This window comes from Geotrypetes seraphini, chromosome 8, assembly GCF_902459505.1.
Source record: "Geotrypetes seraphini chromosome 8, aGeoSer1.1, whole genome shotgun sequence".
Lineage (NCBI taxonomy): Eukaryota > Metazoa > Chordata > Amphibia > Gymnophiona > Dermophiidae > Geotrypetes > Geotrypetes seraphini.
The window spans coordinates 111,763,124-111,787,056 of record NC_047091.1 but is presented as its reverse complement, the minus strand read 5'-3'; the positions used below and the strand labels follow the sequence as shown (position 1 = coordinate 111,787,056).

The following is a 23,933-nucleotide window of genomic DNA, read 5'->3' as shown; positions in this document are numbered from 1 at the left end:
GGTTTTTGACCAATGATAGTATCCCAACCCCAAATCGGTATCTGTCTATTGATTTGACTCCGGGGTCTTTTGAGGTCTTTTTTCCTCTGTTTAAATAACTTTTTGTACCATAGATACCTGAGTGTTCTATATTGTTTATTTATCTCTGGATAGGTTGTTTTTGAACACTCATTGAAGGTCTTCACTTTTTCTATTTAGTTCAGCATAATACTTCACACACACACACATCAGAGTCACAAGTTCCTTTTTAAACCGTTCTTAAGTTGAATTTGTATGCAACTTGGATTCTGTACAGTACAGAGTCTATAAAAACATTAAACATTAAAGAACATTAAACATTAAAGAAATAGTCCTTGAGCTTGTTGAGGTTTGTGCAACTCACAAATGGAAGATTAGATTAGAAAATAAAGTACTATAGTTGAAATAGAAAGAAATGATAAGTGTACACTTTCATTCTTCATCTGTCTCACTGTTCCTTCTCCACCACCGCCACATCCAACATTTCTCCCTCTCCTCTCTCTCTTCCCCATGCATCTGTACCTCACACCTCTCCCACCACCATGTCCAATATTTCTCTCTCCCTCCCTCCCTAAGCCCAACAATTCTTTTTCTTCATTTCCCCATGTGCACCATCTCTCTTTCTCTCTCACTCAGGCACCCTACCCAACAATTCTCCCTTTCTATTCCTTCCTCCATCTCAACATCTCTTTCCCTAACTCCCTCTATTCTTCCATCCTATGTCCCAAGTTCATGCTCCCTCCTTCCTTCATTTGTCCGAAGTTTGTGCTCCCTTCCTTCTGTGTCCCAACATGATCCTGCTTCTCTTTTTCTGTGCCAATGCGACACTCTTCCTTCCTTCTACTACTACTAATTCTATGTCCCAACACGACCCTCATCATTCTTCCCTCCCTATGTTCTTTGTCCCTAATTCATGCCTCCCTCCCACAGGTGTTTACCTCTAACCAGCTCCCTCCTCGTAGCCTCATTTCTCTTCACAAAACTGCGGCCACGGTTCCTACACATGGCCTGCAACTGACCCGGAAACCTTCCATCTGAAGTCAGAAGGAAGGCTTCTGGGTCAGCCACGTGCAGGAGCCACTGCTCACGGCTTTGTGAAGAGAAGTGCAGCTGGGAGGAAGGAACCGGCTAGAGGAAGTAAACACCAGTAGGAGGGAGGCACAAATTTGGGACACAAAAAAAAGGGAGGGAAGGGCGACAAGAGGCGCATTGGGACACTGAAGGGAGGAGGAGAGTCGTGCTGGCACAAAAAGGGAGAGGCAGGACCCCGGTTCATAAGTATGAGTCAGACATTTTTAACCCAGGGACTGCCTGTATGTGCATTTCTGGAGAACTCATTTTCAAAAAGATATCTATTTTATTTTATTTATTTATTTAAGATATTTTTAATCTGCCTTTATCCAAGGCGGCTCATAGTATCACATACACATTTCAAGATTTAAAAATCTTAAAAATCACATACATCAGCAAAAATCATAAGATTATATCATCTATAAGGTGGTTACTGAAATGGTCAATGGTCTTCATCATAAAGCATTTGGGAACAGACTTAAAGATTTCAATATGTGCACTTTAGAAAGGCAGGCAGGAGAAGGGAATATGATAGGGACATTTAAATAACTCAGTGGCATAAATGCATAGGGGACAGGCCTCTTTTAATTCATAGAAAGCTCTGGAACAAAGGGGTATAGGAAAAAGGTGAAAAGGGATAGATGCAGGAGTGTGTGGTGCAGTGGTTAAAGCTGCAGCCTCAGCACCCTGGGGTTGTAGGTTCAAACCCACACTGCTCCTTGTGCAAGTCACTTAATCCCCCCATTGCCACAGGTACATTAGATAGACTGTGAGCCTACCAGAACAGACAGGGAAAAATGCTTGAGTACCTGAATAAATTAATGTAAACCATTCTGAGCTCCCTTGGGAGAATAGTATAGAAAATTGAATGAATAAATAATTTATAGAAATGCTCCTTTATGGAAAGGATGGTGGATGTGTGGAATAGCCGCCCAATGTAGTTGGTAGAGATGAAGATTGTATCTGAATTCAAGAGAAATGGAGAAGCACACTCATAGGATCTGTAGGGGAGAGAAAGGGATGGTAGAGATTAGTAGTTGACATGAATGGGAAGACTGGATAAACTATATCAGTGGCCGCCAACCTTTTTCATTTAAAGGGCCCCAGTTTGAATACAAAAAAGCTCTGAGGACCATCAAAAGATTTCAAGCTTACACGTACTATTAATTTTGTTATCTGCCTTGACCTGCTTGTTCAGACTGGGTATTAAATATTTAAAAATGAATACTTATGTTGATTCTGCAACACTTCAAGGATATATTTTTAAAAACTCAATTTATTTTGGATGGTCAGTTTCTGTATCAGGTGGGCAAGAGTGAAATTAACACATTTATAGGACTTGAAGAGCATTTTCCAGGGCCGCAGTGGAGGACTTCGGGGCCAACATGCAGCCATGGGGCCATTCATTGGAGACCACTAGGCTATATGGTCTGTCATTTCTTTATTTTTGTTTCTGTTTAATCTTAGTTCATAAGAATATCATATAGCCATTCCAGCAATAAAGCAAAAAAAAAAAAAAAAAAAAGCTCAAGACGATATAATACTCAAAACATGAGAAGGGCAGTAGCTAATGGGGTCATCAACTAGCTCTTTATCATGAGGGACAGATGGCACCAGTTCTGCATTGAATCTATGGACTGATTTTGGTTTTCTACAAGAGGGTGGCCTTTTAAGCCCATAGACTTCACAAGGCTTAAAGTAGAACTGGTTCAGCCTGTCCAAATGGCATGAAATTAGCTGGTAACCAACAGTCTTGTTTGGTGTTGAGATTAACCTAACCTTCATGCATTGCTTCTGGAATGTACCATTGATACTGCCTTTAATATTATGACTTTCTTTAGAAACAAAAGAATTCTAGATTTGGTAATGTACTGAACGCTTACATGTGGCTTCCTGTTTTTGTTGCCAGGGATCTCCCCAACTGTGAAGAAGAGTGAGATTGACAAGTCTCCCTTTCACAGCCCCTCTCCCCAGGACTCCTCCCCGAGGCTTACCAGCTTCACCCAGCATCATCGTCCCGTCATTGCTGTGCACAGTGGTAAGTGCCTATAAAGGAAAGGGTGCAAGGAGAGGGGTAACGATATCCGTAGAGGTGAAATTGCTGAAGATATGGGACTTTTCTATTCTTTACCAATTCCAAATAATAATAATTTTTTTCTTTTTTCTGCTTCTCTCCCTTTCTTTTCCTGTCTCTGTCTTTAATTTTATCATTACCTTTCTCTCATCCCTTCTTTCTCTCTTCTTGTACTCTCTTTTTCTCTCTCTCTTTCTGCACCTTCTCTCCCTTTCCATTCTTCTTTTCTCCATTCTACTCCCTCACCTTTTTCTCTAGGCATCACAAGAAGTCCACATCCTTCATCCGCTCTACATTTCCCCACCACATCAATCCTACCCCAGACGGCCTCTACGTATTTCCAGCACACAGCCATCCGCTACCCTCCTCATCTTAACCCTCAGGATCCCCTGAAAGATCTTGTCTCATTGGCCTGTGACCCATCAGCTCAGCAGCCTGGACCGGTAAGACACCTCTTCTGGTTGCCTTCATTCGCCTGTCTACACTTACTTCATGCTCCAGACCTAACACTGCTTTATCACTTCAGAATTATTGACCCAACTAACCCTGTCTCCTACTATCCAAGGTGTCAAAGTACCATGGACAGCTCCACTGGTGCATAGCATGCCCTCCCTATGGCAGAAGTTCCCCAAACCATAGGTATAAACAGGCACATCCTGAGCTAGAAATGTGCCCTATGTGACATGCCTCCTAGGGCTCACAGCCCACCCATTTTGTTGCAGTCAAGCAGGGGAGACAATGGACAGGGCACAATTTTGGCAGCTCCCACCTGCCTTGTACCTTGTTTGACTCCAACAGCTGCACATACCATGTTCCAACCCTAGGTATAAACCCATTATCCTATCTGAAAAGACCTTCAGAGCTTACAGACAATAATATTCACCACCTCTAATCGCACATAGCTGAGGAGATGGACAATTACTCTTGCCTCTCACTGAGTGATGTGCTAGATGGACTTTCAGAAATCCCTTCTTTATTGATAAGAAAAATATGGCATTAAAGAATGCTAGCATATATTGTTCCCACATCTCTGCCAGGGGAGAGAGGTGGAGTCAGACGTGCATTGAGCTCTTCAGAAGCAGGTCCAATTCTTTAGCTCCTGCTCTTGCTTGGTAAGAAATGGGAGACAGTTACTCTGTGCAGCCCCAGCCTCAGCCCCAGGGATGGCATGATGGGCCTTTGTATTGGAATGTCAGATGCTTCTGTGATCTCTAAAAGTTTTGCCTGCTGCTCTGAGTCTAGCATGTTTGTGTGCTCTGTTTCCTAAGTTAAATGGAAGTGGTCAAGTCAAAGTCCCCAGCCACTATATTTCCACACAGATGCTGGCACCACCCCCTCCACCAGGCATGCCACGGCTGACGATTCCTCCTGACTCCAAATCAACGACAACAACTTCAGATGGAGGAACCTCTTCTCCAACTTCACCCAGTAAGCACCACTGAACCTTAACTCCCAAAACAGAATAAATGATATGAGAAGAACTAAAATGTTACTGTCATGGCATGGGTATCTATTGTACTCTAATATCTAACATCTGCTGTGGTAGGCTTGGAGGCAGTGGTGTAGTAAGAGGGGGGATGACGGGGGGGGGGGTCTGCCTCAGGTACCATCTTCCTCAGGGCGCTGACACCCTTCTTCCTCTCTGCCCCTTCCCACTCCTCCTCCTCCTCCTGCCACGCGCATATAGCCATACCACATAGCCTATAGCTACTCCTCTGCCTGCCAAGCGCATGCGCGACCCTTCCCTTGCCCTGTACCTTTTTGAACTTTGGCACGATCTGCCACCAACTTGCTGCCCACGTCAGCTTCGGCGCTCGCTCTGGCGTTGCTTCCGGGACCCGCACCTAGGAAGTGATGCCGGAGAGCGCACCGAAGCCGATGTGGGCAATAAGTTGGTGGCTGCTTGCGCCGAAGTTAAAAAGGTACGGGGAAGGGGCACGCGTGTGGCGGGGAAGTGTGTGGGAAGGGCGCCGCTCACCCTCGCTATGCCACTGATTGGAGGGCAGTGATACTGAATTGAAAGGACACCTGACTTGGTAGGTCTTGAGAGTGAGGTATCCATACAGGGAGAGACATCTGTCCTGAGGTTTTGGAAAAAGTAACAGTATAGAAGGCACTTGTTTTGGTAGATCTAAGGAACAGTGATACCAATTTAGATGTATACATACCATATTAGATCTTGGTTTGTGGTAGAGGCATAGATGGAATTTACTCAGCCATTATGAAACAAAGTCTGTGATTCTTTGAGTCATATTTGGGAGGAGTATTTTGTCTCATGTTCTAGGCCAGGGGTTGGCAACCTTTTTAAAGCAAAGAGCCAATTTATCCTAAAAATTTGACCCAAGATTTACAAAGAGCTGCAATGGGTACAGAAAGGGGTTTGAGATATTCCAGGTCTCTTATTCTCTTCCCTCCCCAAGGTCTAGCTTCTCTCCCCATTTTCTTCCCTCCAACCCCTCGCAGGTCTCTGCACCTCTCTTCCCTCCCTCCACTGCCCCTGCGTGTCCCCCTCCCCTAACCCATAGTCAAGGTTCTCTCGCCTCTCCAGGCTACAACCCTTGTCTCCCTCCCAAACCTATGATTCCTCCTTTCCCCCGGACCTACCGAGGTACCTGGTGATCCAGTGGGGGGTCTTCGTGGCAGGAGCGCAGGTCTCTTGCTTCTGCCTCCTTGTGGCTGACTTCTATAATGGCTGCTGCAACCTTTCGTGGCAGCTTGCGGTACTAGAGGAAATGTCGTGAGCAGCTGCGAGAGGTCACAGCAGCTATTTTTAGAAGACAGCCACGAGGAGGCAGTTGCAAGAGGACCAGCCTCCTGCCATGAAACCCCCCCAGTAGACCAACAGGTACATTGGTAGGCCTGGGGGAGGGGGCAAACTGTGGGGTTGGGAGGGAGATTAAAGAATTGGGAGTCGGGACCTGGAGAGCTGCAGCCACATGGCAGAAGAGCCACAAGTGGCTCATGAGCTGTGGGTTGCCGATCCTTTCCTAGGCTATTTGAATATTACAATTACCACTCAGAATGGGAATTATTTAGTTGTTGCGGTAAGAGAATAGATAAATATGTAATTTTTCAAGCAGATTTCTTCAGTGGAATGGATAAATGTGAAGAACTGGAATCCAAGGGAGTTAGACAGAATGAGAGAAGAGGAAGGAATGAACAGAAGAATAAGAGAAGGAATGAGGCTAAGAAAAGCATGAGTGAATGTGGGGATAGGGGAAGCATGGAAGGGAGGGAGAATAGGAAAACAAGGAGAAGAAGTTGATGATATTATGTATGTTTTATTGTAAACCTCTGAGAAAAGGCTCTAGTCTGGATGAGTGGTATAAATTTTTTCAGTAATAATATTACACCACCAGACATCTCGTCAGAGCTTAGTAAAAAGGAATATTTTTGGCTCCAGGCACCCCTTCCCCCAGTCAGAGCTCATTGATGCAATGGAAATGGCCTAGTATGTCCTCCAGAAAAAGGTGTTGAGGGTCAATTGTAACTGGTGATACTAAGCCAGTCCATGGCATGTTGTTCATGAGATATGAATTGTATTTTTCAAGTCCAAAGCTGTAAACTCTTTATCCTTGCTATGCACATGATTTTTATTCACATGGCACCTTTCATCCAAACAGGCTTTCTGTCCTTTTAAATCGTAATCTTTTAAGGGAACCATCTCTGTTAGCATTCTGACTGGAAATATGTTGAGATTTTGTTGAACTGAAAGGCGCATCCGAATCCAAGCTGTTATTATATACTGTAAATGTAAGCAGAAAGAATGACTGGTGTGTACAGCACCACAGACCTTTAGGGAGCAGCTATCTTGTGGATAATTTACTACAAGAAGTAAAATTGGCCACAAAATTTTAGCAGCAGGTAAAAAAACTGGATTCTCTGCAGAGTTTTATACTTCATCTTGATCCAGTGTGTGACAATTATCCAGAGATGAGCTTGCCTGACGATAGCCCATTCATTCTATAATCAGATACACCCAATGTTAAGCTTAGCTCACAAAATTGCCTGGACAGATTTTAGTCCAGGGGTCTCAAAGTTCCTCCTTGAGGGCCGCAATCCAGTCGGGTTTTCAGGATTTCCCCAATGAATATGCATGAGATCTATGTGCATGCACTGCTTTCAATGCATATTCATTGGGGAAATCCTAAAAACCCGACTGGATTGCGGCCCTCAAGGAGGGACTTTGAGATCCCTGTTTTAGAGTATCTTCAATTCCATGGGTAACTTAATTGACAAATTGGCAGTAACAACCAATTATTGGTCATAATTGATATTAATTAATACTAACTGGAACTAACTTGCAAATATATGTGTAACAGCTCTTAATCAATATTTTATAACCATAGCACACAAATTCTACAGTGTGTAACTGCAAGGGGGCATGAATGTGGGATGGGCATAAGAGCTGGATGAATTTGGATTGTGATTTTAAAGAGTGGGTTCGATTGATGGGCATAAGAGCTGCCATACTAGGAGAAACCACAGGTCCATCAAATTCAGTATCCTGTTTCCAACAGTGGCCAACCCAGGTCAAGTACCTGGCAAGATCCCAAAGCGTAAAACAGATTTTGTGCTGCTTATTCTAGGAATAAGCAGTGGATTTCCATCTTAATAATGGCTAATGGACTTCTCTTTCAGGAAGTTATCAAAACCTTTTTTAAACCCTGCTATGCTAACTGCTTTCATCACATTCTCTGGTAATGAATTCCAGAGTTTAATTACATATTTGAGTGAAGAAATATTTTATCTTGTTTGTTTTTAAATCTACTACTTCGTAGCTTCATTACATGCCCCCTAGTCCTAGTATTTTCTGGAAAAAGTAAACAAGCAACTCGCATCTATTCGCTCCACTCCACTCAGGGCATCAGTAGGTCAGGGGTGTACCCAAAGAATATGTGCTAAGGTTATAGAATGCCAACAGTTTCACATGCAATTGTAACATTAATTGAGGAGTTTTACACCAGCCATTCACATTGTGTAAAGGTCATGCCTAAATATTGGTGCATAACTGCAGATTTAACATTGGTATTCTATAATGGTAATCACTTGAGTAATTGCTAATATAAAATTTGCCTAATTTTAGGCAACCTCTATAGAATTATCCCCTATATACATAGGTACCTTCGTCAGATAGGAATGATCCCTCCCGATAAATTCTGAATTAGAAACGCACCTATTATGTGTTTTTTTTTCTCTGTTCCTCAGCCTACTCGGCCCCTGGCACGCCTCCTGCAAATCGTTCCTTTGTGGGACTAGGACCAAGAGATCCTGGAAGCATCTATCAGCCACAGGTAATAAACAGCAGGGGGCTTAAGATAATCCCCCAGACCTAACTTTCCCATCCCCACTGCAGCGACAGTCACTAAGAGCAGGTGGGAAATAAATACATCTACTGTTGCAATTAGCACGGTCTACAAAAGACATCTTAATTGTTAGAAACTACTACTATTTATTATTTCTATAGTGCTACCAGATGCACATTAAACACATAAGAGACGGTCCCTGCTTGAAAGAGCTTACAATCTAATTTGAAAGGCACTGGACAAAAATGGTTTTCTATTACCCCTACAACTAAAATATCCTAATAGTCCGCACTGAAGGGGGAAGAGGAGGGGAACTGTTCATACACACTGCAACAAAGCAATCAACAACAACAAAGATGTCTGGTTGCATAGTATTGAAACACATTTTGATTGAAATGGTGTGGTGGCCATGTTAGTCCACTTTTCAAAGTAATATTTAGAAAGGGACATACCGTATTTTCGCGGATATAACGCGCACCTGTGTAAAACGCGCACAGGGGTATAGCGCGCAGAAATCACGATGATATGTACCAAAACTTTTCTATACCGCGCTCAGGCATATAACGCGCATGATGCCCGACGCTCCTTTCGCCCGCCCTGACTTTCCGTGCGCTGTCCCGACTCTCCATTCACCCCCCCTGACTTCCGTGCACTGCCCTGACTTTCCGTGCGCTGTCCTGACTCTCCGTTCACCCCCCCTGACTTTCCGTGCACTGTCCCCCCTTGAAGTCCTGTCCCCCCTTGAAGGTCTGTCCCCATCCTGAAAGCCTGATGCCCCCCCCCCGACGTCCGATACATCCCCCCCCGGCAGGACCACTCGCACCCTCACCCCGAAGGACCGCCGACTCCCCAACAATATCGGGCCAGGAGGGAGCCCAAACCCTCCTGGCCACGGCGACCCCCTAACCCCACCCCGCACTACATTACGGGCAGGAGGGATCCCAGGCCCTCCTGCCCTCGACGCAAACCCCCTCCCCCCAACGACCGCCCCCCCCCAAGAACCTCCGCCCGTCCCCCAGCCGACCCGCGACCCCCCTGGCCGACCCCCAAGACACCCCCACCCGCCTTCCCCGTACCTTTGTGTAGTTGGGCCAGAAGGGAGCCCAAACCCTCCTGGCCACGGCGACCCCCTAACCCCACCCCGCACTACATTACGGGCAGGAGGGATCCCAGGCCCTCCTGCCCTCGACGCAAACCCCCTCCCCCCAACGACCGCCCCCTCCCCCAAGAACCTCCGCCCGTCCCCCAGCCGACCCGCGACCCCCCTGGCCGACCCCCACGACCCCCCCACCCCCCTTCCCCGTACCTTTGGAAGTTGGCCGGACAGACGGGAGCCAAACCCGCCTGTCCGGCAGGCAGCCAACGAAGGAATGAGGCCGGATTGGCCCATCCGTCCTAAAGCTCCGCCTACTGGTGGGGCCTAAGGCGCTTGGGCCAATCAGAATAGGCCCTGGAGCCTTAGGTCCCACCTGGGGGCGCGGCCTGAGGCACATGGGCCAAACCCGACCATGTGTCTCAGGCCGCGCCCCCAGGTGGGACCTAAGGCTCCAGGGCCTATTCTGATTGGCCCACGCGCCTTAGGCCCCACCAGTAGGCGGAGCTTTAGGACGGATGGGCCAATCCGGCCTCATTCCTTCGTTGGCTGCCTGCCGGACAGGCGGGTTTGGCTCCCGTCTGTCCGGCCAACTTCCAAAGGTACGGGGAAGGGGGGTGGGGGGGTCGTGGGGGTCGGCCAGGGGGGTCGCGGGTCGGCTGGGGGGGCGGTCGGAGGTTCTTGGGGGGGGGCGGTCGTTGGAGGGAGGGGGGTTTGCGTCGAGGACAGGAGGGCCTGGGATCCCTCCTGCCCGTAATGTAGTGCGGGGTGGGGTTAGGGGGTCGCCGTGGCCAGGAGGGTTTGGGCTCCCTCCTGGCCCGATATTGTCGGGAAGTCGGCGGTCCTTCGGGGGGGGGGGGATGTATCGGACGTCGGGGAGTCGGCCGGGCAAGAGGGCTTGGGCTCCCTCTTGCTCCGATCGTGGATGCGGGTGCGGGTGGGAGCGCGTGCGAGCGGTCGTTCGGGGTGGGGGTGCGAGCGGTCCTGCTGGGGGGGTGAATCGGGCGTCGGGCGGGGTGGGAACTATGTTTAAAAACTTTTCTATACCGCGCTCAGGCATATAACGCGCGAGGGGTATGCGCGGTAGGTAAAATCGCGTATAACGCGCGCGTTATATCCGCGAAAATACGGTAAACCACAGCAAAATATTTTTTTGTGGGGTGGCACCCTGAGCCAACTTTTCCATTGATGCCCCTATCCCCACAATCTGATATTTCTGTCCTCTCCTGCCCCCATTTGTTATCTTACCCTCTCCCTCAAGTTTCTCCCTCCTGATGGATTAGGTGAGGCACTGGCTCAGGACACTGATGATAAAGAGTACCAAAATCCTGGTCAGCATCTATTCCTCTAGAAGTCTGAAGGTAGACTTGACTCGGATTTTGGTGCCCTCATCATCATTGCCCTGAGCCAGGGCCTCACCTGGTCCATAGGCTGAGCTGGTCCTGGGTGGAGGATGGATGATTTTTTATGCCTTATATTTCCCTGTCCTTTCACATGTTTCTCATGGACAGCCATAAAGTCTTCATGTGAGTTGAACGAAAAATTAGGTTCTTACCTTTGCTAATCTTCTTTCTTGTAAATCCACACTTTATTCCGAGACCAGTGGGTTATTTCCGTCTACCTGCCAGAACTTTGTAGGAAGCCTCAAATTCAGAAACTTAAACCCTTCCCCCTCGTACCTCATCATTGTGCCAGTGCCTCAGTCAGTCTAAAAGCAGCCAGGAACATCTGTAGAGGGCAAAAATAAGAGATAGGGGAACGGGGAAAGCTCCCCAAGGAAATCAATTCTGCTCCTATCAACAAATTCAAACAGCAACAATTAACACCGAGAGAACAGATTATGAAAAATGAGAAACCTGAACGACAAAACAGTGCTATAGGGAGACACAGCCTGCCCTGTCAGAAGGGCCCCCCCAGACTAAATGTTAAGACCCATTCTGATAGCACTCTTATAAAGGCTTGTCAGAAAACAGAAACCCAGCTCAGCAGTACTTGTAAAGACAGACGATCGGTGAATCAGCAAGGAATACAGTGGGTTCCCAGAATAAAGTATGGCTTTACAAGAAAGAAGATTAGCAAAGGTAAGAACCTAATCTTTCATTCTTGTACAATCCCACTATATTCTGGGACCAGTGGAACGTCACAGAGCAATCCCAAAATTTCAGGGTGGGACTGATGCCAAAACAGAGGCACCAAAAGTAGCATCCTGCTTGGCTGCCACAACAATTCTGTAAAACTTGGTGAACGTATGCAAGAGAAACAGCTGACGACTCTGCCCAAGAGGACAACACATCTCTGGTTGAATGAACCATCACTGCGAGGGGGGGGGGCTTCTTCCTGGCTGCCATATAAGCCACGGAAATGGCCATATGGATCCACCTGGAACCTTAGAAGCCGACCTATCTTTGCTGACAGGACCCGCCAGAACATACGGATGGACAGAAAAGACAAGCTCTTTCAGCCTGGCTTGTAGGAAGAAAGACTGAGAAACTGAGGCACTGGCTCAGTGATGAGGTATGAAGGAGAGGGGTTTAAGTTTCTGAATTTGACGCTTCCTGGTGGATAGACGGAAATAACCCACTGGTCCCGGAATAAAGTGGGATTGTACAAGAATGACCTTTCAAACAACTATTGTGTTAAGAGTGTTTGTCATTTTTCTTAGTTAACATATTTGGTTAGGTTGAAAGAGCACCAGAGGGTCACTGAGTCCTATCTTTTCCTGGTTGCCTAACAATTCTATGCAAGTTAATCCAGAGGGAGGTAAGAAAAAAAGTTATCCTTCTGTATAAGAAGGACAAAGAAAATGGCTGCCTTAGCTTAAAACATCTGCAGCAAACCTTGCCAATAACATATTATATCTCAGCATAAAATTTTGCCAGTTTAACAAAGAAAAAATAAATAAAGAATCAGCGAGCTCTTTATTTTCAAATCAGTTATTGGAAATATAACAAAGAAAGAAAAAGAAGGACAACTGGTTTCCGTCAGTTTCCACGGTACATCAAATGGTGTTTGGAGCTCCTCCAGCTTGGATTTAGATTTGAAATTTATTTACTTCCCTTTTCTGAATCTGAACACATTCAAGTTGCAATTCAAATAGTGTAACCGTGTCTCTACCCAAGTGGGGGCTTTCAGTTTAAGCTGTAATTTGGCGGGCAGGAAGCTCATTTCTGAGATTCTCCTTAGAAGTTTTCTGGCAGGGTCTTGTGTATCCCCTTTGCTGCAACCAGGTGCCCTCTCTATATTTATTACAATCCTTTTTAAGGCATTTTAATATTAATAAGCTGCTCCTCCCCTTGCTCCGTATTTTGGGGTATTTTCCATAACATGCGTTAACCTGTTTTTGACACACATTATCACACCTTAGATGGAAGCTTCATACTGTCTGTAGTGCTTGTAAGCCTTTTGTACTTTATAGCTGTAGGCTGACTTTCAAAGGGAAGCTTTCCAAGGAGTTACCCTTTGAGGATTTCTTACTCAACAGGCATCACTGGTACTTAAGTATATGCAGAGTTTCCAGATGCAGGCTCTCCACTGGGAATAATCTTCCTGCCTCTACATTTCCAAGGTGGTCCTGGTCATGGTGGAAAAAAAATGCATTTGCTGTAAATGATACACTAAGGCAGTGTTTCTCAATCCGTTCCTCAGGGCACACCCATCCAGTCAGATTTTCAGGATGTCCACAATGCTTCCTTGGTAGGCAAATCTCTCTCATGTATAGTCAAGTTTCAAGTTCAAGTTTAATAGATTTTGATTTTTTACGCAATATCATATATTTCAATGCGTATTACATGTTTCAATACATAAAAAGAGAGCAGGGTGGACAAAATAAAATAAGATAAGACATTACATACAAATCATTTGTTCTATTACAAATTAGTTCAAACTAGTAAAAATGGGTAATGGGAAGAACTACAATTTATACAAAAAAGAAACATTTAAGGTTTGAACACAAAGGATGGGATTATTTAAGAAAAAGTATAGAATGAATTGATTGAAGATGCTTTAATCATTTGTAATGAATTCAGTCAGAAAATGAGGATATTGTTTAGATTAATTGAACAGTCTATATATTAACAGCCTTTTTTTAAAGGAAAAAAAGGTTTTAAAAAGCACTTACAGTTTCAATTTGATGACCTATTCGTTTAATTCATTGGGGTCAAGATATTGTGTTTACTTGAATGTTCTATCCACATATTGAATGCATCTGTATAGAGAAAGCCTTTTAAGGCACGCTTAAATTTGTCTAATGATGGTTCGCTGCGTAAGTAAATTGGCAAATTATTCCACTGTTGGGGAGCTAGTACTGAAAAAATGGATATCCTGTGGATATCCTGAAAACTTTAACTGGCTGAGTGTGTCCCAAGGACTGCATGGAACAAGGAAGCACTACATGAAGGGGCAGAGGTATTTTCAGAAGGTGTGTTTCCTCTGATAAATATCTTTTTTTTACTTTCAGAAAAAAATCTTCTGACAGTTACGCCTTCTGTAAAATATCAGGGCAGATCCTGGTTTAAAACTCAGCACATAGAAAGAACAGACAATTGGCAAAAAGAGGCGAAACAAATCTTTATAAACCTGGAGTCTCCATGCCGGTCCTCCTCCCACCCTAAAAAACTATTTAGTGGCCTTGGCACAGGCTCTAGCATTTGATTGGTAGCATGTGCAGTGGAAAGGCCACTGGCCAATGGATTTCCTGCTTTCCTGGCTGCCTGTGCGTGCAGCTTGGCACCCATTAGGCTCCTCTCATCTGCTTCTCTGTTGGAAGGCAGCAAGGCTTCTCTGCATGTTCTGGCACTTCATTAATAGTAAGTAGAAAGGCATTTGGCTGTTAAAGGGACAGGAAACCTTGTTATTTGGATGGAAGAGGAGAGCCTGGGTTACTATTAGATGTGGTCCAGACAAACTACCATAGGTCAGTATTCAGCTTGTGAGGGAGCCAGGAGAAGCCGATCTGAAGAAGAAGGAGTTACCTTCGAAAGCTAATCATAAACTACATTAAGTTAGTCCAATAAAAAGGTGTTTGTTTGTTTTTTTTAATTTCTACATATTGCCTCGAAGTATGGACTAATACAGCCACCACACCATTTCGTACTTTAAGAGAAAAGCCAGAGCTGATTATATCTGTGGAGAAGTAGCCTAGCCATGAAGCTGTGATCCAGGGATGCTCGAGTTCAAATCCCACAGATGCCCCTTATGGTCTTGAGCAAGTCGCCTAATCTTCTGTTGCCTCAGGTTTATGCTTAGATTGTAATTCACATGGGGACAGGAAAATACTCGCACTGGTTTGGAGTTTGCTTGAGCCACAACTGAAAGAGAGTGTGAGCATCATGCAAATTAGCTCAGACAGTAGATGTGGGAGACTAAAAACTGGTGGCGGCGGCTTTCAAGTCAGGTCTCAAACACCATTGCTAATTTTCACAGTAACCAAACTTGACTAATAGCAAGATTTAGCACATCAGCTCTAGATTATTTTTTATTATTATTATTTTAATTTTATTTACTTATATACCACTTGCAAGCCTGAAAGCAATCGAAGTGGTTTGTTTGTCCTCCTCCAGGCTACTCCTTTTCTGAGAAAAGTGAAAACGCTGAAAATGGAAGGGGTTACAGGGTGTATGAGGGATGCAATAAGATTTGATTCTTTTGGTTGGTGGCCAGCCATGTTACAATAAGTCCTGATACATTGGGCTGTGGGATTGAGCCAGATCCCTGCGCCGTATCCTGTATTCTGACATTTGGAATTTTGCTAAATAACTCTTGGCACATTGCCTTGAGCTCTTTGTGTAACTCAAACCTAGTGTATCCTGAAAACTGCAGCTCCCCCCTCCACTCCCCATTTCCCTCTTTTTCAAGGGAGAGTCATGAAATAATAAGTATTTGTCTAGTGCTTTTAGCAGTGCTGTAGTAAGGGGGATGCGTTCCGCCCTGGGCGCGATCTTCCTTGGGGAGCTGGCATCCCTCTTGCTCTCCGCGCCCCCCCCCCCCCTTCCCCTGTACATTTTTAACCAGCGTGAGCAGCTACGAATTTGCTGTTCACATCAGGTTCAACGCTCTCTCTGATGTCACTTCCAGGAACTGTGCTTAGGAAGTGACGTCAGAGAGAGCAGTGAAGTCAACGTGAGCAGCAAGTTCGTGGCTGCTCACGCCGAAGATAGCAAGGTACAGGAAAGGGGCGGGAGAGGGGCGCCACCCACCCCTGCTACACCACTGGCTTTTAGAGTAGGGTTGCCAGAGGACTGCCTGGTAGTTTGTCCGGGCTTTGGAAAGCCCCAACTAGTTCTGGCCGCATCTGGAGAGCATCCAAGCTTGCGCAGATGGACGTCGCACACATCCGCACATGCTTGAGGCCCCCTTGGATGCCGCGGAGAGGTCGGGGAAGAAGAGATGAGGCTCTATGGGGGCAGAATAGGGTGGGGCTGGGGGCAGAACGGGGCAAAGTCATGTGCCAAGGTTTTTGCTTCTGAAAATAGGGTAACCCTATTTTAGAGGGCAATTTTATAAGACTTATTTGGGGGTAAAATGCTATTATAGGTACAAATGGGATCTTAGGGAATAAGCTGGCATATGTAGGGGCATGGATTTGGGTGAAATATAGGATTTGGGTGGAACAGTGTAAAATGCATGCTAACATGTACACCTGTTCTCGAGCTCTATCATACCAAGGACAGGGCAGTGGGGATGGCCTGCCCTGGGTGGGGGGGGGCATGAATCAATCACAGGACCATGGTCCACATCCCGCCAGCCCCATCCTCTTTTGATGTCAACTTCCTGTTCTGGGGCAGGGGACTGCCAGAGCCAACAGTCGCAGGCATGTGGACTGTGGCCCAGCGACTACCCCGTGCACGGGCCCATTACCTGGAGGGGGAGGGGAGCTCCACCCCGTGTGACTGCAGAGCCAGGTATGCCGCTGACAGGACGTATTATTTTACAGGATGAAGCTGACTGGTAGGGCTGTGTAGTTTTCCACGCTGCGGTTGTAGGTTGTGTGAAACACTCGTGCATATGCGCACCCTGTTCTAAAATCCACCCCAATGAGGGCAGTTTTCAGAATCTGTCTATGAAAGAACCCAAAAAGGAGCTGATAGCAAGCAGCTTTCATTTTCCCTCTTGACGACAAATAGTAAATAAATGTAAAATGTACAGCGCTGAGTACACCTTTCAGCACTATAGAAATGATAAGTTGTAGTTAAAAAAATATGACTGACCGACACTAAGCGGAAAATACATAAATCAAGGACAGTACACTAACAGAGGTGTGATAAGGCATCCAGGTTTGCATGCATGAACTGGACCCAGCGGCTATGGTGTCACATGTTACACTTGCAGTTATGAAAACCTTTGAGAAAGCCAACATTATTTTCATATTGCTCCCACTAAACAGGGTGCATTAGAGCTGGCTTCCTTTCTGGTCCTTTCCACAGGAGCTGAGAACCCCGTTGTACAGATTAGAGAATGACCCAGGGACACATTTTTCCCCCTTCCTGCAGGCACTTAATTTCCCCATCCCGTCCCCGCGAGTTTTGTCCCTGTCCCTGTCCCTGCCCCATTCCTATAAGCTCTGCCTTAACTGCACAAGCCTCGAATACTTATGATTTTAAAGCGTTTGAGGCTTGTGCAGTTGAAGGCAGAGCTGGCAGGAACGGGGTAGGGGCAGGAAAAGAACTTGACGGGACAGGGTGGGAAAATGAGTTCCCGCGGGGATGGGAGAAAATGTGTCCCTGTGTCATTCTCTAGTACAGATTATCAAGAATCATAGAGCTTTGCAGCAAGGGACATTGGCCACACCCCCAAATCTAGACAAAAGAGATCCAGTTCCCATTCCTAAAGGAATAATGCCAGGGAACACATCAAATTACGTCCCGGATTCTATAAAAGGGCACGCAATTTTGTATGCCCAAATTTGGGTGTGATCTTGAGATGCGTGCGCAACTAGGTTGGGTTACGAGCCAATTAACATCAGCAGTTGGGCTTTGACAATCAATGGTTGATGTTAAGTGGCACCAGTTTGGATTGGCATGCATATTGTGGCTGCATGCTCTTCTATAAAACTGCTCGCAAATCCCTTAGTACACAACCCAAAAGGGAAATGGCCATGGGAGAGGCATGGGCGGATTGAGGTGTTTTGGAAATTTGCACTCAGTGTTATAGAATACTGTGGATGCACACCTCAAATTGACCCCAGGAATTACATCTGGTATCCGCACGCATAAGTCCTGCCACCCCAAATTTGGGTGCAGGAACCAGCGCTATGCACTATTCTATAAAGGATGCTCTGGGTTGAGCCCAGGTTTGGGTGGCATAACAGAATCTAATCCTATATTTATAGAAAACATGTTTATATATTGTACCTGTATACTGAGTATAAATATGCACAAGCTGGGGGAGAGGTCAAGCGCAGGTAATTTTTTAAGACATTTATCTACATTTTAAAAAAACACAAAACACCATTTTACATGTATAAATAACCTCTTCTAAAATTTCCAGTTGTGTATATGTCTAAATTTATGTGCCTAAATCCAGTATATGCCAGAGTTTATCTGACCTGATCAGGGGCAGCGTTTGCACATCTGCACGTATTTTATAAAATACACCCACAAGCCCACAAAATAGAAAAAACTGTGCATGCTACAGAGAAGATGTAGATTTTTGTCTGTGTGTCCTAAAAGGTAATTTCTAAAAAGGAAATTACTTATGTGCGTAGGTAGATTGTAGCCATGCGCTTAAGCTATGTTCAGTATATGTTTAAAGGGCACAAACAAATATTTGTATATAGACTGGACCAAGTGCATCACTGTGGCCCCTGTAGTGACCACACAGCATGAACTGTAAGAATGGGAGGAAACCTGTCGCTTCCTCCTCTATATTATTACCAAACTCCGACCTCTCCTCTCTGAACAAATTACCAAAACCCTTATCCAAGCTCTCATCAACTCACACTTAGACAACTACAATGTACTTCTCTCAGGCCTCCCGCGCATCCGTCTCTCACCCCTTCAATCCGTTGTAAATGCTGCTGTACGACTCATATTCCATGAGAGCTGCTATTTTCACATTACTCCTCTCTTCAGGTCACTTCATTGGCTCCCCATCCATTTCTGAATACAGCTCAAACTCCTCTTACCGACTTACTGACCAGAGGGCCGCCATGTGAGCAGACTGCTGGGCATGATGGACCACTCGTCTGACCCAGCAGCGGCAATTCTTATGTTCTTACAAGTGCATTTACTCTGTAGCCCCCCCCCCAATCTCTCCTCACTTATCTCCTCCTATGCCACCTCCCTCCTCCCCACCCTGAACGCCGTTCGTCGGGTAACCATTGTATCATTTCCTCTACCAGAAGCTCCCCAACCCTGAGATGTCCTGTCTGTCCAAATTAGATTGTAAGCTCTTCTGAGCAGGGGTCGTCTATTGAATGTTAAATGTACAGTGCTGCAAACACCTTTCAGCACTATAGAAATGATATTTAGTAGTGGTAGTAAGTCTTGCCCTCCCTTTCACCTCTGGATTCTGTCCCAAGCAGCATAAGGCTCTTTCCTGGATGTGATGTGAGCTGCAGTGAGGAGGGAGGGTGAAAGGAGAGATTCCTAGATTAATATTTAGCTGGTTCATGTTGTTTTCCTTTCTTGAGAAGGAACATAGTTGGTGTCAGCTCGGGTGAATGGCCCTTTCATTCACAGGGAACGGGGCTGTCCTCTATGACACCTTCTGTATAAACTGGTGATAAGCTTCATAACTAATAATGTCTTTTAAGTATATTTGTGTTATGGTGCCCTATTCTCCCTCCTTCCCCCTCCAGGGATCACATGCTGTACCTGCTGACCTGGTAGGGGAAGAAGTGGAGTATGGGACCTATTAAAAGCTGCACACCACAATCTCTAAGGAGGTTTTCAAGTAAACATTCAGGCAATTAATGATATGCCCTACCCCCCTCTATGAACTCTATGCTGTACTCATCTTTCTGTAGTAGATAGTATGCACTGCAGAGATTAGGACACCTCCAGGGGGGGGAGGGGCTGAAAAGCTTAGTAAGCGGCTGAACTGTCTGTCTATCTGTCTTGCACCATCTTTCATCCTCTGAAAAGGAAGGTTCTGCTTGCAGTTAAGCAGCTGTGCAAACCTTTTCTTAAGCCTTTTAAAGCAGGTGGTTATGAATACCATCATCCCCCTGAAAATGCCCGTATTTTCCTGACAGGCTGGGATGTTCAGAGTCTCCACAATGATAATCATGAGAGAGAGATTTGCATGCATTTGATCTGTGTGATCAGCTAATTTCCATAGTCAGGTCACACTTTGGTTGTACTACAGAAAGGCAATATATCAAGGATCTAACAAACATAAAACTCCTATCAGGGGAGGGGGGGGGGAGAGGGAGATTGAGGATTACAGTAATAATAATGTGCCCTATTGAATAGTGACGTTAGAAGTAAAAATGTTTCAAAAGTAAAGGGCAGCAGCACTTGTCAATCAACTGTGTTCCTTACTTTTTGCAAAAACATTTACGAATTGAGAAGATAGGGTTTCAGTCTCTGTCTCTTCCTGATGTTAGAGCCCTCTGTAATGTTCAGTGCCACTCCCTCTAAAAAGGTCATCTGAGATCTTTTACCCAGCCAGTTGCAGAGTAGAGAATGACACGGTGGCAAAATTCATCACCGTCCCCGTCCCCGCGGATAACCGCGGGAAATAATCCCATGTCATTTTCTAGTGTCTATTTCAACTTCGGTCCTTCTTCAAAGCAAAGCTTGTGGGTCAGTGGTTGTGCCCAATTATACTCTAATTCTTTCCTCTCTCCTTAAAGAATGACATGAAGATGGTTTCCCGCGGTTATCCGCGGGGACGGGGACGGTGATGAATTTTGTCACCGTGTCATGCTCTGGAGCAGAGCTCACCTACTGCATGAGCTCCCCTTTTCTTGTTAAGAATTTTTTTAAAGAAGCATTTTCCTAATTGGCCAGGCCCTCTCCCTTCAATCTGTGCTGATCATCCTCAGAGTCTCTTGCTTAGGGTTACCAGACGTCCTTTTGAGGACATGTCCGGGGGTCCGGATGGCTGTTCAAAAGCCGGATGCCATCTGGGGGCAGTACTGGGCGGTCCTGGGTGGCATGGCCATGGGTCCAGATTTTTTACTTCGCTAAATATGGTAACCCTACTCTTGCTAGCTGGGCTGATCTTGTGTTTTAGTGGAAGAGCCTTTCACAGCCATAGATAGGTCCCAAGTTTGATTCTTTTGCTCCTTGGGCTGAGGATGCAGTGGAAATAGCATTCAGAGCTCCTGTTGAGAAGGGTGCCAAAGTCATTGTGCTACAGTGACACCTGCTGGCCAGATGTGGAAGCCAGGGTTGCTGGGTTCTGGAAAAAGGCTGGGTTCATTACCTCAGGTAAACTCTGGGGGGTAATCCCTGGATAGTTGCAAATGGAGACTGATGGTGTCGGATCACAGCCTCTGTTCTGGTTTGAGCTGGAAGCTGGAAACAGCAGGAGGGAACCTGTCAGATTTTAAAAATGATGCTAGGCAGCTCAGATATGAGGAGGATAGACACATGTTTCGCAAACATAACAAATTGTAACTCGTCTTGACTGAATATTATATATGTTTAACCTGCAACCCGTTCTGAGCTCTTTGGGGGAGAACGGGATAGAAAACAAACAAATAAATAATAATAGTCTAATACTTCCAGGTCTGTTCACAAGAGGAGAATGGGATTTGATATACTGTTTTTACAGTTAAAAACAGTTTACATATTACTGTATATATAGATATTTATGGGGTTACCATATTTTTTTTAATAAAAAAAGAGGACCCGGACCCGCCCTCGCCCCTGGCCCCTTCATCTCGCCACCCCCAGAAGCTAATTTTGAAAATTAAACATCAGCACCTTGCATGCAGTTTGGCACGGCCGGCTTACTCAGAATCCAATGCCTCTTCCCTCTTACTTCGGTCCTTCTTCAAAGCAAAGCTTGTGGGTCAGTGGTTGTGCCCAATTATACTCTAATTCTTTCCTCTCTCCTTAAAGAATGACATGAAGATGGTTTCCCGCGGTTATCCGCGGGGACGGGGACGGTGATGAATTTTGTCACCGTGTCATGCTCTGGAGCAGAGCTCACCTACTGCATGAGCTCCCCTTTTCTTGTTAAGAATTTTTTTAAAGAAGCATTTTCCTAATTGGCCAGGCCCTCTCCCTTCAATCTGTGCTGATCATCCTCAGAGTCTCTTGCTTAGGGTTACCAGACGTCCTTTTGAGGACATGTCCGGGGGTCCGGATGGCTGTTCAAAAGCCGGATGCCATCTGGGGGCAGTACTGGGCGGTCCTGGGTGGCATGGCCATGGGTCCAGATTTTTTACTTCGCTAAATATGGTAACCCTACTCTTGCTAGCTGGGCTGATCTTGTGTTTTAGTGGAAGAGCCTTTCACAGCCATAGATAGGTCCCAAGTTTGATTCTTTTGCTCCTTGGGCTGAGGATGCAGTGGAAATAGCATTCAGAGCTCCTGTTGAGAAGGGTGCCAAAGTCATTGTGCTACAGTGACACCTGCTGGCCAGATGTGGAAGCCAGGGTTGCTGGGTTCTGGAAAAAGGCTGGGTTCATTACCTCAGGTAAACTCTGGGGGGTAATCCCTGGATAGTTGCAAATGGAGACTGATGGTGTCGGATCACAGCCTCTGTTCTGGTTTGAGCTGGAAGCTGGAAACAGCAGGAGGGAACCTGTCAGATTTTAAAAATGATGCTAGGCAGCTCAGATATGAGGAGGATAGACACATGTTTCGCAAACATAACAAATTGTAACTCGTCTTGACTGAATATTATATATGTTTAACCTGCAACCCGTTCTGAGCTCTTTGGGGGAGAACGGGATAGAAAACAAACAAATAAATAATAATAGTCTAATACTTCCAGGTCTGTTCACAAGAGGAGAATGGGATTTGATATACTGTTTTTACAGTTAAAAACAGTTTACATATTACTGTATATATAGATATTTATGGGGTTACCATATTTTTTTTAATAAAAAAAGAGGACCCGGACCCGCCCTCGCCCCTGGCCCCTTCATCTCGCCACCCCCAGAAGCTAATTTTGAAAATTAAACATCAGCACCTTGCATGCAGTTTGGCACGGCCGGCTTACTCAGAATCCAATGCCTCTTCCCTCTTACTTCCTTGGCGCTACAAATCAATTTTCTTCGGGCCCCCGGCAGCTTAGTGAGGTGAGCCTGCTGCCGCCGGCCTGTCCAGAAGTTGCTTCTCTGCAGGTTCCTGTCTACGCAGGCCAGTGGCAACAGAACTCACCTTGCCGAGCTGCCGGTTGCCTGAAGAAAATTGAATTCCAGTGCCCAGGAGGTAAGAGGAGAAGGGCCATCAGACTCCTTGTAAGCCAGTGTTGCCAAACCTGGACAGACCGACACAATTTTTTAAAAAACCCATCTGGACACCCAGACAGTCCTTTAAAAAGAGGACATGTCTGGGTTTTCCCAGATGTATGTTAGCCCTAGATACTTATGCTGTACCTGGGGCAATGGAGGGTTAAGTGACTTGTCCAGAGTCCTAAGAAGCTGCAGTGAGAATTGAATCTGGTTTCTCAGGTTCTCAGGCCACTGCTACTCCTCCACAAGATGAGCTTTGAATATAAAACAAACATAAAGTTATGTAAGTTAAATATCATTGGCTGATTTACTAGGAGTTTCCCAGTAAATCAGTGGTCAGTGGCTTAGTAAAGGGGAGGGGGTCGGTCCGCCCCCAGGTACTGTCTTGGTGGAGGCGCCAGCTCCGGTCCTCCTCTCTACCCCCCTCCCCCTGCTCCTTCCCAACACCCCTGCCTTGGGAGCTCACTTCTTCCCTTCCCCCTCTACTTCTTTAATTTTCCCGGCACCAGCAGCATCACGAACCTGCTGCCTGCGGCAACTCTCTCTCTCTGACAACACTTCGGATCCCGTGCACAGGAAGTGACGTTGGAGGGAGAGCCAACGCCGAAGCGGGCAGCAGGCTCATGATGCTGCTCGTGCCAGGAAAATTAAAGAGGGGCTGGGAAGGGGCACATGCGTGCGACCAGGGGGGTCAGAAAGGAGTGGAGAAGAGTGCGGGGGGGGGGGGGGCATCGCCGACTCTCGCTACGCCACTGACAGTGGTGCCAAGTTTCACAAGCAAGCAGCTTAGGCTGACCCTGGCACTTTCAGTAGCTGAGAGACAGGACTGAGCTGGTTCTTAGCTCCTCCCGCTGAGGGAAGCAGGGAGGACCCGGCTTGGGATACCACAAGGCATCGCTCAGTCAGCCTGTATATTTTTGGCTCTGGGCGCTTCCTGTTCTTCCAAGCTGGGAAGTGAAACCACCACAGCCCTGCTCTTATGAGTAAAAGCAGCCCCAGGCGCTGTGCGTATGGTAG

At 46.1% G+C, this 23,933-nt stretch overlaps 1 protein-coding gene across 6 annotated transcripts in view; it reads left to right on the top strand.

The window, feature by feature from the left end:
- Positions 1-23,933, top strand: part of NFIC (nuclear factor I C) — a 264,281-nt gene that overhangs the window by 211,272 nt on the left and 29,076 nt on the right. For 5 of the 6 annotated variants that reach the window (XM_033956988.1, XM_033956985.1, XM_033956987.1 and 2 more), the window contains 4 exons: positions 2,999-3,127; positions 3,422-3,606; positions 4,432-4,591; positions 8,372-8,457. In XM_033956988.1, coding sequence (XP_033812879.1) covers positions 2,999-3,127; positions 3,422-3,606; positions 4,432-4,591; positions 8,372-8,457 — 560 coding nt within the window. The remainder of the gene's footprint in view (positions 1-2,998; positions 3,128-3,421; positions 3,607-4,431; positions 4,592-8,371; positions 8,458-23,933) is intronic. The other variant, XM_033956986.1, reaches the window with a different exon arrangement.